Genomic DNA, 15,959 nt, shown 5'->3' with positions numbered 1-15,959 from the left:
CCAAAACAAAATGATCTAATGATTCTATCTCTTCACAGCAAAATCTGCAGAGCTGGGAAGATTGTAACCCCCATATAAATAACATTATATTGGTAGCAAGAATTTTATATAATATTTTAAATTGAAAGATTCTAATTTTTGAATCCGGTGTCGTTTTGCGTGTCAGTTCATAAACACTATGCCATGGGATCGGTACGTCAAAGATCTCTTCCCAACTATTTTGCAATCTATATGGGACGGCTGTCAATCCTTTGGTCCTTAAGTGAAACTGATATACTTTTTTATTAATCACAGTTTTCCTTAACCAATTATGTTCTTTAATGCAAGGCCGACAGACAAGTTCCTTACTTTCTCCCCCTTCAACTTTCCTCTTCCACTTTTGCGGTAAGGCTGCAATTATTTGGTTGTAATTTTGGGTAGAGCAGACATTTCCATATGTTTTTGTTAGCTGCATGTGCGACATAACTCCACCAGTCCTACCGATGACATCATTTACGAAGATTATACCTTTTTTAAACATTCTGTCAAAAAATAAAGGTTTTTTGTCAATTAGTATATTTGAATTTAACCACAATATTTGTTGCATTATTTGTTCTGTCGTTTCTGGAGGATTAAATTGAAATTGCAACCAACTTTCTATGGCTTGTTTTAGAAATAGTGACATTTGGGAGATTATTTCCTTTTCAAATAACTGAAAGTGAGAGGTTGTAATCTGAATAAAGGGAAAAAGGCCTTTCTTGAACAGTGGGTGAGACAATCTTACTAATTTGCTTGAGAACCAGTTCGGATTTAAGTATAACTTTTGGATGACTGAAGATTTTAGTGATAGGTCTAATGCTTTAATATTTAATAATTTCTGTCTTCCAAATTCATATTCATTATATAAATATGCTCTTTTAATTTTGTCTGGCTTGTCGTTCCAAATAAAATTGAATATTTTTTTCTCATATAATTTAAAAAACTGTTTGCTAGGCGTAGGCAATACCATAAGCAAATAGGTAAACTGGGATAATACTAAAGAGTTAATCAGGGTGATTTTTTCCACAAATTGACAGGTATTTTCCTTTCCATGGTAGTAAGATCTTATCTATTTTTGCTAACTTTCTATTAAAATGTATTGAAGTGAGATCATTTATTTCCTTTGGGATATGTATTCCGAGTATATCCACATCACCATCAGACCATTTTATTGGTAAACTACATGGTAATGTAAAAATTGTATTTTTTAGTGATCCAATACGTAATATAGTACATTTGTCATAATTTGGTTTTAATCCAGAGAGGTTAGAAAATGTATCTAGATCCTCTATGAGGCTGTGGAGGGATTCTAGTTGTGGATCTAAAAGAAAACATGAATCATCTGCGTACAATGACACCTTTGTTTTTAAGCCCTGTATTTCTAATCCTCTGATATTATTATTGGATCTGATTTTAATAGCTAACATCTCGATGGCCACAATAAATAGATATGCCGATAGTGGACAACCTTGTTTCACTCCTCTTGACAGTTTAAAACTTTCTGAGAAATAGCCATTATTTACTATTTTACACCTAGGGTTACTATACATGATTTTGACCCATTTTATAAGAGATTCTCCAAAATTGAAATGCTCCAGGCATTTATATATAAATCCCAGTCGAACTTTATCAAATGCCTTTTCGAAGTCTGCTATGAATAGCAGGCCTGGTTTCCCATATTTTCCATAGTGTTCTATTGTTTCCAATACTTGCCTTATATTATCTCCAATGTATCTTCCATGTAAAAATCTGTCTGATTAGAATGAATAATATCCGACAATACCTTTTTTAATTCTATGCGCTATACATTTTGCTAGGATCTTTGCATCACAACACTGAAGTGTAAGGGGCCTCCAATTTTGTAAATGGACTGGATCTTTATATTTTCCACTTGTATCCTGTTTCAGTAATAATGAGATCAGACCTTCTTCTTGAGTGTCAGATAATCTACCATTTACATAGGAGTGGTTAAAACATGCTAATAACGGTCCTCTTAGTATATCAAAAAAGGTTTGGTATACCTCGATTGGTATGCCATCCAACCCTGGAGTTTTCCCGGACTTAAAGTCTTTAATTGCATCCAGAAGTTCCTCCTCTGTAATTTCACCTTCACATGAGTCTTTCTGTGTGGCTGTTAATTTGACATTATCAATAGAAAAAAATCTCTACAATTAGCTTCAGTTAGAGGAGATGGAGGCGACTGAAAAGAAAACATATGCTTAAAGTACTTTGTTTCTTCCTTCAAAATATCATTAGGTGAATTATGGGTGACTCCGTCAATTGTAACCAGTTTCATTAAGTTCTTTTTGGTAGCATTCCTATGTTGAAGATTAAAAAAGAATTTTGTGCATTTTTCCCCATATTCCATCCAGTTTGCTTTATTTTTATAATATATTACACTTGATCTTTCTTGAATAAGTTTTTCCATTTCTTTTTGTTTTTCCTCTAATTTATTCTGAGCCTCTATGTTACAGTTTTTATTGCCATCTATCTGTTCTGTTAGACTTTCTATTTCCTTTCTTAGTATAAACTCTTTTGACCTAAATTGCTTTTGTTTTCGAGATGAGTACTGAATTGCATGGCCTCTAAAGGCACATTTAAAGGTGTCCCATACAATAAGGGGATTCGCTGTACCTATGTTATGTTGGAAAAAGTCAGTTATAAATTCCTTTGTTCTAATTATAAATAAATTATCATCCAATAGGCTTTGATTAAATTTCCAATATCCTCGCCCACGTGGAAATTCAGTCAGAGTAATGTATATGCCTATTATATGATGGTCCGACCGCATTCTGTCCCCTATCAACACTCTTTTTACTTTTGGTGCCAACGAGAATGAGATAAGAAAGAAGTCAAGACGACTAGCTTGATTCAGTCTCCGCCATGTATATCTCACTAGATCAGCATATTTAAGCCTCCATATATCTACTAGTTCTAATGTATCCATGACATTCACAATTTCCTTAAGAGCATGTGGGTGATTGTTTGTGGTGTGATTTCCTTTTCGGTCCATTGAGCTATTTAAAACAGTATTATAATCCCCCAGCATAATAATATTGTCTTGAGTTGCTTGCAGGCTTGATAATTTATTATATATATTGTCAAAGAATTGTGGATCATCATTATTTGGTCCGTAAAGGTTAATGAGCCATATCTGTTTATGGTCCAATACCATATTTAAAATAATCCATCTACCTTGCGTATCTATTTGGACAATTTGCACATTCGGATCGAAATTACTATTAATTAATATCATCACCCCTTTTGAATTTCTTTGCCCATGGGAGAAGTATATTTCCCCCCATTCTTTTTTCCACGCTACTTCATCTCGAATTGTTGAATGAGTTTCCTGTATACAATAGATATTATATTCCTTCTCTTTGAGCCATGTAAATATTGTTCTTCTTTTGTTATTATCAGCTAAGCCATTACAATTATAACTGTCTATACTTATTTCACCATACACCATAATGAGATACAAGTTTCAAGTCTATTTATCATTATATATGTTTGTAAATTTACCAATAAAAAAATAGCGTAATGATTGAGTGTCCATATAGCTGTACCGTGATATTTGCATTGCTACGGAGTAACCCTTCAATTGTTCTCCACTAATTCCCCGCCTAAAGCCCCTCCCCATCCCAAGTTGAGCCGTCATCCCAGTGATCAGCATCCCACCCACGTCCCTCCGTATCCCTAAGGCCCCGAGAGGCCAGGACCCATCCATCGAAAACAGCACACAGTGCCACCCACAAAACAGAAGCAGGTTAACCGCCAAAAGCATTTCCAATGCTTTCACCTCTCTATATATATATCTATATAACTATTTTTTTATTTTTTTATTATGCATATCCTATTTTCCATCATTATCAATTAATATGCGTAATAATGATGTATTGTTAGTATTTTGTCCTACATGATGTCTTGTTAGTATGTTGTCTTACATTATGTATTGTTAGTATTTTGTCCTACATGATGTCTTGTTAGTATGTTGTCTTGTTAGTATGCAGTCCTACATGTGGTCCCCGAGGGGAGCAGTGGTCTAAGGCACTGCAGCGCAGTGCTAGCTGTGCCACTAGAGATCCTGGTTCGAATCCAGGCTCTGTCGTAACCGGCCGCGACCGGGAGACCCATGGGACGGCGCACAATTGGCCCAGGGTAGGGGAGGGAATGGCCGGCAAGGGGTGTAGCTCAGTTGGTAGAGCATGGCGTTTGCAACGCCAGGGTTGTGGGTTTGATTCCCACGGGGGACCAGTATAAAAAAATTATGTATGCACTCACTAACTGTAAGTCGCTCTGGATAAGAGCGTTTGCTAAATGACTAAAATGTAAATGTCTTGTTAGTATGTTGTCTTGTTAGTATGGTGTCCTACATGTTGTCTTGTTGGTATGTTGTCCTACATGTTGTCATGTTATCTTGTTAGTATTGTGTCCTACATGATGTCTTGTTAGTATGTTTTCTTGTTAGTATGCTGTCCTACATTTTGTCTTGTTAGAATGTTGTCAAGTTAGTATGCTGTCCTACATGTTGTCTTGTTAGTATGCTGTCCTACATGATGTTTTCTTAGTATGCTGTCCTACACGATGTCTTGTTAGTATGCTGTCATGCATGTTGTCTTGTTAGTATGTTGTCTTGTTAGTATGGTGTCCTACATGTTGTCTTGTTAGTATGTTGTCCTACAAGATGTCTTGTTAGTATTCTGTCCTACATGATGTCTTGTTAGTATTTTGTCCTAAATGATGTCTTGTTAGTATTCTGTCCTACATTATGTCTTGTTAGTATGTTGTCTTACATGATGTCTTGTTAGTATGTTGTCCTACATGATGACTTGTTAGTATTCTGTCCTACATGTTGTCTTGTTAGTATGCTTTCCTACATGTTGTCTTGTTAGTATGTTGTCTTGATAGTATGGTGTCCTACATGTTGTCTTGTTGGTATGTTGCCCTACATGATGTCTTGTTAGTATGTTGTCCTACATGATGTCTTGTTAGTATTCTGTCCTACATGATGTCTTGTTAGTATGTTTTCTTACATGATGTCTTGTTAGTATTCTGTCCTACATGATGTCTTGTTAGTATTTTGTCTTGTTAGTATGCTGTCCTACATGTTGTCTTGTCAGTATGTTGTCTTGTTAGTATGTTGTCCTACATGTTGTCTTGTTAGTATGTTGTCCTACATGATGTCTTGTTAGTATTCTGTCCTACACGATGTCTTGTTAGTATGTTGTCCTACATGATGTCTTGTTAGTATGTTGTCCTACATGATGTCTTGTTAGTATGCTGTCCTACATTTTGTCTTGTTAGTATGCTGTCCTATATGTTATCTTGTTAGTATGTTGTCTTGATAGTTTGGTGTCCTACATGATGTCTTGTTGGTATGTTGTCCTACATGATGTCTTGTTAGTATGTTGTCCTACATGATGAGTTGTTAGTATGTTGTCTTACATGATGTCTTGTTAGTATTCTGTCCTACATGACGTCTTGTTAGTATTCTGTCCTACATGATGTCTTGTTAGTATGTTGTCTTGTTAGTATGCTGTCCTACATGTTGTCTTGTTAGGATGTTGTCTTGTTAGTATGGTGTCCTACATGTTGTCTTGTTGGTATGTTGTCCTACATGATGTCTTGTTAGTATGATGTCCTACATGTTGTCTTGTTAGTATGCTGTCTTGATAGTATGGTGTCCTACATGTTGTCTTGTTGGTATGTTGTCCTACATGATGTCTTGTTAGTATTATGTCCTACATGATGTCTTGCTAGTATGTTGTCTTGTTAGTATGCTGTCCTACATGATGTCTTGTTAGTATGTTGTCTTGTTAGTATACTGTCCTACATGTTGTCTTGTTAGTATGTTGTCTTGTTAGTTTGGTGTCCTACATGTTGTCTTGTTAGTATGCTGTCCTACATGATGTCTTGTTAGTGTGTTTTCTTGTTAGTATGCTGTCCTACATGGTTTCTTGTTAGTATGTTGTCCTACATGATGTCTTGTTAGTATGTTGTCCTATATGATGTCTTGTTAGTATTCTGTCCTACATGATGTCTTGTTAGTATGTTGTCTTACATGATGTATTTTTTTTTTCTTTCTTCTTTTTTAAGGGGAATGGATCAGCTTAATATTGCAGATAGATTGTATCTTCTATCAATGTAATTGTCTGCATCACTTCCAATCCCCCATGTTTATTTTTATTTTTTATATATATATTCCCCTTTATTACTTTTCAACCCCACCATCCTTTCCCTACTTGGAGTAAATTAGTGAACAACAACGCCCAGGCCTCTACTTCCGGTCTATACTTACTATCTACACCTTATGGACAGAGTTAATTTTACAATAATTCTATATATATATATATATATATATATATATATATATATATATATATATATATATATATATTTATTTTTTTTATTTTTTTGCTCCTGAACTTCTTCTACTCTCAACCTCTCCGATCATTTTCATGATGTCCATCCGGTTTGCTTCTAAATGCCATATCTTTCTAACTGTGCTCTTTCCCAAAAGCTCCCAACATACAACCTATATACTTATTATGGACACAGTATGCTTACATTATTAGCTATCTTTGTTATTATTTGTTGTTATTTGTTATTAGTCCCATCCTTCAACTCTATTCAATACCTCCCATCTATCTCTTAACACCATCCATATAGGATTTCTATTTGCCATATATATTTCAACCGTACTGTGATGTTTTACAAAAGTTCTGAACCTTTCTATTCTCATTGCTTCTACAGATTGTGAATTAAAAATAAACATTTTTGCTAAAAGTATTATTATATTATTGATTGATTGACTATGACTTTTCAGATCACCCAGTAATGCTATCTGCAAGGTTAGTTCCAGGTAAATATTGCAATCCTTTAGCCATTCCTGGACCTGTGTCCAAAAACAAGCTACAAATGGACAGAACCAAAACAAATGATCTAATGATTCTATCTCTTCACAGCAAAATCTGCAGAGCTGGGAAGATTGTATCCCCCATATAAATAACATTATATTGGTAGCAAGAATTTTATATAATATTTTAAATTGAAAGATTCTAATTTTTGAATCCGGTGTCGTTTTTGCGTGTCAGTTCATAAACACTATGCCATGGGATCGGTACGTCAAAGATCTCTTCCCAACTATTTTGCAATCTATATGGGACGGCTGTCAATCCTTTGGTCCTTAAGTGAAACTGATATACTTTTTTATTAATCACAGTTTTCCTTAACCAATTATGTTCTTTAATGCAAGGCCGACAGACAAGTTCCTTACTTTCTCCCCCCTTCAACTTTCCTCTTCCACTTTTGCGGTAAGGCTGCAATTATTTGGTTGTAATTTTGGGTAGAGCAGACATTTCCATATGTTTTTGTTAGCTGCATGTGCGACATAACTCCACCAGTCCTACCGATGACATCATTTACGAAGATTATACCTTTTTTAAACATTCTGTCAAAAAATAAAGGTTTTTTGTCAATTAGTATATTTGAATTTAACCACAATATTTGTTGCATTATTTGTTCTGTCGTTTCTGGAGGATTAAATTGAAATTGCAACCAACTTTCTATGGCTTGTTTTAGAAATAGTGACATTTGGGAGATTATTTCCTTTTCAAATAACTGAAAGTGAGAGGTTGTAATCTGAATAAAGGGAAAAAGGCCTTTCTTGAACAGTGGGTGAGACAATCTTACTAATTTGCTTGAGAACCAGTTCGGATTTAAGTATAACTTTTGGATGACTGAAGATTTTAGTGATAGGTCTAATGCTTTAATATTTAATAATTTCTGTCTTCCAAATTCATATTCATTATATAAATATGCTCTTTTAATTTTGTCTGGCTTGTCGTTCCAAATAAAATTGAATATTTTTTTCTCATATAATTTAAAAAACTGTTTGCTAGGCGTAGGCAAGACCATAAGCAAATAGGTAAACTGGGATAATACTAAAGAGTTAATCAGGGTGATTTTTTCCACAAATTGACAGGTATTTTCCTTTCCATGGTAGTAAGATCTTATCTATTTTTGCTAACTTTCTATTAAAATGTATTGAAGTGAGATCATTTATTTCCTTTGGGATATGTATTCCGAGTATATCCACATCACCATCAGACCATTTTATTGGTAAACTACATGGTAATGTAAAAATTGTATTTTTTAGTGATCCAATACGTAATATAGTACATTTGTCATAATTTGGTTTTAATCCAGAGAGGTTAGAAAATGTATCTAGATCCTCTATGAGGCTGTGGAGGGATTCTAGTTGTGGATCTAAAAGAAAACATGAATCATCTGCGTACAATGACACCTTTGTTTTTAAGCCCTGTATTTCTAATCCTCTGATATTATTATTGGATCTGATTTTAATAGCTAACATCTCGATGGCCACAATAAATAGATATGCCGATAGTGGACAACCTTGTTTCACTCCTCTTGACAGTTTAAAACTTTCTGAGAAATAGCCATTATTTACTATTTTACACCTAGGGTTACTATACATGATTTTGACCCATTTTATAAGAGATTCTCCAAAATTGAAATGCTCCAGGCATTTATATATAAATCCCAGTCGAACTTTATCAAATGCCTTTTCGAAGTCTGCTATGAATAGCAGGCCTGGTTTCCCATATTTTCCATAGTGTTCTATTGTTTCCAATACTTGCCTTATATTATCTCCAATGTATCTTCCATGTAAAAAACCTGTCTGATTAGAATGAATAATATCCGACAATACCTTTTTAATTCTATGCGCTATACATTTTTCTAGGATCTTTGCATCACAACACTGAAGTGTAAGGGGCCTCCAATTTTGTAAATGGACTGGATCTTTATATTTTCCACTTGTATCCTGTTTCAGTAATAATGAGATCAGACCTTCTTCTTGAGTGTCAGATAATCTACCATTTACATAGGAGTGGTTAAAACATGCTAATAACGGTCCTCTTAGTATATCAAAAAGGTTTGGTATACCTCGATTGGTATGCCATCCAACCCTGGAGTTTTCCCGGACTTAAAGTCTTTAATTGCATCCAGAAGTTCCTCCTCTGTAATTTCACCTTCACATGAGTCTTTCTGTGTGGCTGTTAATTTGACATTATCAATAGAAAAAAATCTCTACAATTAGCTTCAGTTAGAGGAGATGGAGGCGACTGAAAAGAAAACATATGCTTAAAGTACTTTGTTTCTTCCTTCAAAATATCATTAGGTGAATTATGGGTGACTCCGTCAATTGTAACCAGTTTCATTAAGTTCTTTTTGGTAGCATTCCTATGTTGAAGATTAAAAAAGAATTTTGTGCATTTTTCCCCATATTCCATCCAGTTTGCTTTATTTTTATAATATATTACACTTGATCTTTCTTGAATAAGTTTTTCCATTTCTTTTTGTTTTTCCTCTAATTTATTCTGAGCCTCTATGTTACAGTTTTTATTGCCATCTATCTGTTCTGTTAGACTTTCTATTTCCTTTCTTAGTATAAACTCTTTTGACCTAAATTGCTTTTGTTTTCGAGATGAGTACTGAATTGCATGGCCTCTAAAGGCACATTTAAAGGTGTCCCATACAATAAGGGGATTCGCTGTACCTATGTTATGTTGGAAAAAGTCAGTTATAAATTCCTTTGTTCTAATTATAAATAAATTATCATCCAATAGGCTTTGATTAAATTTCCAATATCCTCGCCCACGTGGAAATTCAGTCAGAGTAATGTATATGCCTATTATATGATGGTCCGACCGCATTCTGTCCCCTATCAACACTCTTTTTACTTTTGGTGCCAACGAGAATGAGATAAGAAAGAAGTCAAGACGACTAGCTTGATTCAGTCTCCGCCATGTATATCTCACTAGATCAGCATATTTAAGCCTCCATATATCTACTAGTTCTAATGTATCCATGACATTCACAATTTCCTTAAGAGCATGTGGGTGATTGTTTGTGGTGTGATTTCCTTTTCGGTCCATTGAGCTATTTAAAACAGTATTATAATCCCCCAGCATAATAATATTGTCTTGAGTTGCTTGCAGGCTTGATAATTTATTATATATATTGTCAAAGAATTGTGGATCATCATTATTTGGTCCGTAAAGGTTAATGAGCCATATCTGTTTATGGTCCAATACCATATTTAAAATAATCCATCTACCTTGCGTATCTATTTGGACAATTTGCACATTCGGATCGAAATTACTATTAATTAATATCATCACCCCTTTTGAATTTCTTTGCCCATGGGAGAAGTATATTTCCCCCCCCCCATTCTTTTTTCCACGCTACTTCATCTCGAATTGTTGAATGAGTTTCCTGTATACAATAGATATTATATTCCTTCTCTTTGAGCCATGTAAATATTGTTCTTCTTTTGTTATTATCAGCTAAGCCATTACAATTATAACTGTCTATACTTATTTCACCATACACCATAATGAGATACAAGTTTCAAGTCTATTTATCATTATATATGTTTGTAAATTTACCAATAAAAAATAGCGTAATGATTGAGTGTCCATATAGCTGTACCGTGATATTTGCATTGCTACGGAGTAACCCTTCAATTGTTCTCCACTAATTCCCCCGCTAAAGCCCCTCCCCATCCCAAGTTGAGCCGTCATCCCAGTGATCAGCATCCCACCCACGTCCCTCCGTATCCCTAAGGCCCCGAGAGGCCAGGACCCATCCATCGAAAACAGCACACAGTGCCACCCACAAAACAGAAGCAGGTTAACCGCCAAAAGCATTTCCAATGCTTTCACCTCTATATATATATATCTATATAACTATTATTATTTTTTTAAATTATGCATATCCTATTTTCCATCATTATCAATTAATATGCGTAATAATGATGTATTGTTAGTATTTTGTCCTACATGATGTCTTGTTAGTATGTTGTCTTGTTAGTATGCAGTCCTACATGTGGTCCCCGAGGGGAGCAGTGGTCTAAGGCACTGCAGCGCAGTGCTAGCTGTGCCACTAGAGATCCTGGTTCGAATCCAGGCTCTGTCGTAACCGGCCGCGACCGGGAGACCCATGGGGCGGCGCACAATTGGCCCAGGGTAGGGGAGGGAATGGCCGGCAAGGGGTGTATCTCAGTTGGTAGAGCATGGCGTTTGCAACGCCAGGGTTGTGGGTTTGATTCCCACGGGGGACCAGTATAAAAAAATTATGTATGCACTCACTAACTGTAAGTCGCTCTGGATAAGAGCGTTTGCTAAATGACTAAAATGTAAATGTCTTGTTAGTATGTTGTCTTGTTAGTATGGTGTCCTACATGTTGTCTTGTTGGTATGTTGTCCTACATGATGTCTTGTTAGTATTCTGTCCTACATGATGTCTTGTTAGTATTCTGTCCTACATGATGTCTTGTTAGTATGTTGTCTTACATGATGTCTTGTTAGTATTTTGTCCTACATGATGTCTTTTTAGTATGTTGTCTTGTTAGTATGCTGTCCTACATGATGTATTGTTAGTATGTTGTCCTACATGATGTCTTCTTAGTATGCTGTCCTAAATGTTGTCTTGTTAGTATGCTCTCCTACATGATGTCTTCTTAGTATGCTGTCCTACATGTTTTCTTGTTAGTAGGCTGTCATGCATGTTGTCTTGTTAGTATGTTGTCTTGTTAGTATGGTGTCCTACATGTTGTCTTGTTAGTATGTTGTCCTACATGATGTCTTGTTAGTATTCTGTCCTACATGATGTCTTGTTAGTATGTTGTCCTACATGATGTCTTGTTAGTATGTTGTCCTACATGATGTATTGTTAGTATGTTGTCCTACATGATGTCTTGTTAGTATGCTGTCCTACATGTTGTCTTGTTAGTATGCTGTCCTACATGTTGTCTTGTTAGTATGTTGTCTTGTTAGTATGGTGTCATACATGTTGTCTTGTTGGTATGTTGTCCTATATGATGTATTGTTAGTATTTTGTCCTACATGATGTCTTGTTAGTATTCTGTCCTACATGAAGTCTTGTTAGTATGTTGTCTTGTTAGTATGCTGTCCTACATGTTGTCTTGTTAGTGTGTTGTCTTACATGATATCTTGTTAGTATGTTGTCTTGTTAGTGTGCTGTCCTACATGATGTCTTGTTAGTATGTTGTCTTGTTAGTATACTGTCCTACATGTTGTCTTGTTAGTATGTTGTCTTGTTAGTTTGGTGTCCTACATGTTGTCTTGTTAGTATGCTGTCTTACATGTTGTCTTGTTAGTATGTTGTCTTGTTAGTTTGGTGTCCTACATGTTGTCTTGTTAGTATGCTGTCTTACATGATGTCTTGTTAGTATGTTTTCTTGTTAGTATGCTGTCCTACACGATTTCTTGTTAGTATGTTGTCCTACATGATGTCTTGTTAGTATGTTGTCCTATATGATGTCTTGTTAGTATTCTGTCCTACATGATGTCTTGTTAGTATGTTGTCTTACATGATGTATTGTTAGTATTTTGTCCTACATGATGTCTTGTTAGTATGTTGTCTTGTTAGTATGCTGTCCTACATGTGGTCCCCTAGTGGCACAGTGGTCTAAGGCACTGCAGCGCAGTGCTAGCTGAGCCACTAGAGATCCTGGTTCGAATCCAGGCTCTGTCGTAACCGGCCGCGACCGGGAGACCCATGGGGCGGCGCACAATTGGCCCAGCGTCGTCCAGGGTAGGGGAGGGAATGGCCGGCAGGGGTGTAGCTCAGTTGGTAGGGCATGGCGTTTGCAATGCCAGGGTTGTGGGTTTGATTCCCACGGGGGACCAGTATAAAAAAATAATGTATGCACTCACTAACTGTAAGTCGCTCTGGATAAGAGCGTTTGCTAAATGACTGAAATGTAAATGTAAATGTCTTGTTAGTATGTTGTCTTGTTAGTATGGTGTCCTACGTGTTGGTATGATGTCTTGTTAGTATGTTGTCCTACATGATGTCTTGTTAGTATGTTGTCCTACATGATGTCTTGTTAGTATGTTGTCCTATATGATGTCTTGTTAGTATTCTGTCCTGCATGTTGTCTTGTTAGTATGTTGTCCTACATGATGTCTTGTTAGTATGTTGTCTTGTTAGTATGCTGTCCTACATGATGTCTTGTTAATATGTTGTCCTACATGATGTCTTGTTAGTATGTTGTCCTACATGCTGTCTTGTTAGTATGTTGTCCTATATGATGTCTTGTTAGTATGGTGTCCTACATGTTGTCTTGTTAGTATGTTGTCCTACATGATGTCTTGTTAGTATTCTTTCCTACATGATGTCTCGTTAGTATGATTTCCTACATCTATGATACAATCTAATGGAGCATCTGAATAAATAAATATTGATGTAAATCTATTGAGGAACTTTTTCTCAACTCGAAGTTAACATTTGACTTTGACAAACACGATAATATTGGCTTTGACAAACAGAAAGACAGACTATCAGCCTACCCGACAAGACAGAAAGAGAGTCAGAAACACCCACCTGAGGGCAGGCTGATGCGGTTGCCGTCGTTTAGGTTGATGTGGCTGCGTTTGAACTTGCCCTTCCTCTTCTTGACATTGGGCTTTTCCTTGTTGAGCTGGAAGATGAGGATGATGAGTTCCCTCTCCAGCACGTTGATCTCCCGCTCTGCCAGCTGCTGCTCTCTCCTCTTTAGCAGCTCCTCATGGGACTTCTGCTGCAGTGCCACACGCGTCAGCTCCTCCTCTGTGACGATCCCGGCTGTCTGAGTCGGGTCCTGTCTGGTGACTAGTGTTCCTGCTCGTATTCTCCAGTTTCCCGAGGGTTCGGGGAACGCTCCGGGGAGCGCTCTGGTTTTCCGCACCTGCATCCCATCAGCAATCTGCACACCTGGTCCTGATCATCACCCTTCTTAGGCTCTGGCCCAACATCCAGTTCCTGCCGGATCGTTAGCCATGAACAGTATGTTTGTCAGCGTATCAGCCTTTGAGTTCTAGCGTTAGTTTTGTTGTTTTGCACCTTGTTGATTTGCTGTGTACTCACCTCCGTTTTGTTCTGTCTGCAGTCTCTCACCCGGAACCTTCACCCAACCTCTGCCTGATGGTCGGCGGCTGCCGAGCCAGTACCGGACCAACCACTGCACCCTCAACAACCCATCCACGCCACCCGCTCTGTTCCCTGGATTATTCAGCTTCACTCGGACTCTATAAATAAACACTCACCTTTGTCTCACGTACCGTGTCCTGGTCTGCTTCTGGGTTCTGGCTTAGTTAACCGTGACAGAACGATCCGGCCAGTAATGAACCCAGCGGACCTGGACTCTGTTCGCCATGCTATTACCCAGCAGGAGAAGATGTTGGGCTATCATAGCACGGTACTACAGGAGATCGCGTTGTCAGTTCGGAACCTTTCTACCGGTCTGACGGAGGTCCAGAACCAACGCAAGTGTCCGGTGGAGGATCCACTACCGGTTTCACCCATCTCGCCTGCCGCTTCTGAAGCTGTGTCCATCCGTGAGCCCAAGGTTCCGACGCCGGATAAGTATGAGGGAGAGCTGGGAAGATGCCGTTCCTTCCTTATGCAGTGTGGACTAGTGTTCGATCTACAGCCCTACTCTTATGCCACAGACAAGGCTAGGATAGCCTTTGTGATTGAGTTGCTGCGTGGTCGAGCGCTGGAGTGGGCTTCAGCCGTTTGGGAACGACAGGATCCCTGCATGGCTTCATACCAGGGGTTCACGGCCGAGATGAGGAAGCTCTTCGACCATTCCGTCCGAGGGAGGGACGCAGCTAGGCGCCTGTTTTCGCTTCGCCAAGGAACTCGCAGCGTGGCCGACTTCGTGATCGAGTTCAAGACGTTGGCTGTGGAGAGTGGGTGGAACGAGGAGTCTCTGCAAGCGGCCTTTTACCAGGGTCTGTCGGAGCAGCTCAAGGATGAGTTGATCTCCTATCCGGAGCCTAGTGACCTGGACAGCTTGGTAGCTTTGTCTATTCGGGTGGATAATCGAGTCCGAGAGCGAAGGAGGGAGAAGCAATGGGGTCCGTCCAATCGATCAGCTTCTCAGTTCCCAGTCGGGTCGGGTGGTGGACCAGAACACGTCGATCATTCTCCACCACAATGGATTAGTGGAGAGGTCCTCTCTCCCGATGCTGAACCCATGCAAGTGGGGCGGCACGGGTTAACCAAGGAGGAGCGTCAACATAGACGTCAGACCAACTGCTGCCTCTACTGTGGTAGCTCGGGACATTACATCTCCACCTGTTCCCGGCGGTCGTCAAACTGCCCGGCTCGCTAAAGTTGGGAGGACTTTTAGCGAGCCAGTTTCAACCTCTCAGTACCTCTGTCAGACCCCGTTTCCCGGCTACCCTTGTGAACAGGAATCAGAGCTTAGCGCTTAACGCTTTTATCGATTCAGGTGCCGATGGAAGCTTTCTTGATGCCGAGTTGGTGGAACAGCTGGGGCTTTCCAAGGAGCAATTGCCGGAAGCCATTGAAGCGACCACTCTGAACGGCAGTAGTCTGGCACGTATCACGATGAGGACTGAACCGGTTAAGATGCGGTTGTCGGGGAATCATTCTGAGATGATTTCATTCTTCATTCTGCCGTCTTCCCATGTTCCTCTGGTCCTTGGATACCCCTGGCTGAAGGAACACAATCCCACGTTCGATTGGGTGACGGGCAAGGTAACGAGTTGGAGCCTTGATTGTCATGCTAACTGTCTCAAGACTGCCTGCCCCCATTCGGTTCCCAGTCAGGTGATTGAGGCTAAACCCCCAGATTTGTCCCTGGTTCCCGAGACATATCACGATTTGGGGAAGTTTTCAGTAAGCAGAAGGCTCTGTCACTCCCTCCCCACCGACCATATGATTGTGCCATCAACCTGGTCCCTGGAGCTGTCTACCCCAAGGGAAGGTTATACAGTATCTCCCGACCTGAACGTGAGGCGTTGGAGACCTACATCAAGGAGTCCCTAGCTGCTGGTCTCGTTCGTCCCTCGTCATCACCCCTGGGGGCAGGATTCTTCTTT

General features: G+C 38.7%; 1 protein-coding gene across 1 annotated transcript in view; it reads right to left on the bottom strand.

Moving 5' to 3' along the window:
• Positions 1-15,959, bottom strand: part of LOC121570578 (mitogen-activated protein kinase kinase kinase 21-like) — an 86,017-nt gene that overhangs the window by 47,805 nt on the left and 22,253 nt on the right. Inside the window, exon 5 of the mRNA XM_041882080.2 lies at positions 13,453-13,672. Coding sequence (XP_041738014.2) covers positions 13,453-13,672 — 220 coding nt within the window. The remainder of the gene's footprint in view (positions 1-13,452; positions 13,673-15,959) is intronic.

Source organism: Coregonus clupeaformis, chromosome 1 (assembly GCF_020615455.1).
Source record: "Coregonus clupeaformis isolate EN_2021a chromosome 1, ASM2061545v1, whole genome shotgun sequence".
NCBI classification, from domain to species: Eukaryota; Metazoa; Chordata; class Actinopteri; order Salmoniformes; family Salmonidae; genus Coregonus; species Coregonus clupeaformis.
The sequence above is the reverse complement of the archived record's forward strand: the minus strand, read 5'-3'. Positions and strand labels throughout refer to the sequence as shown.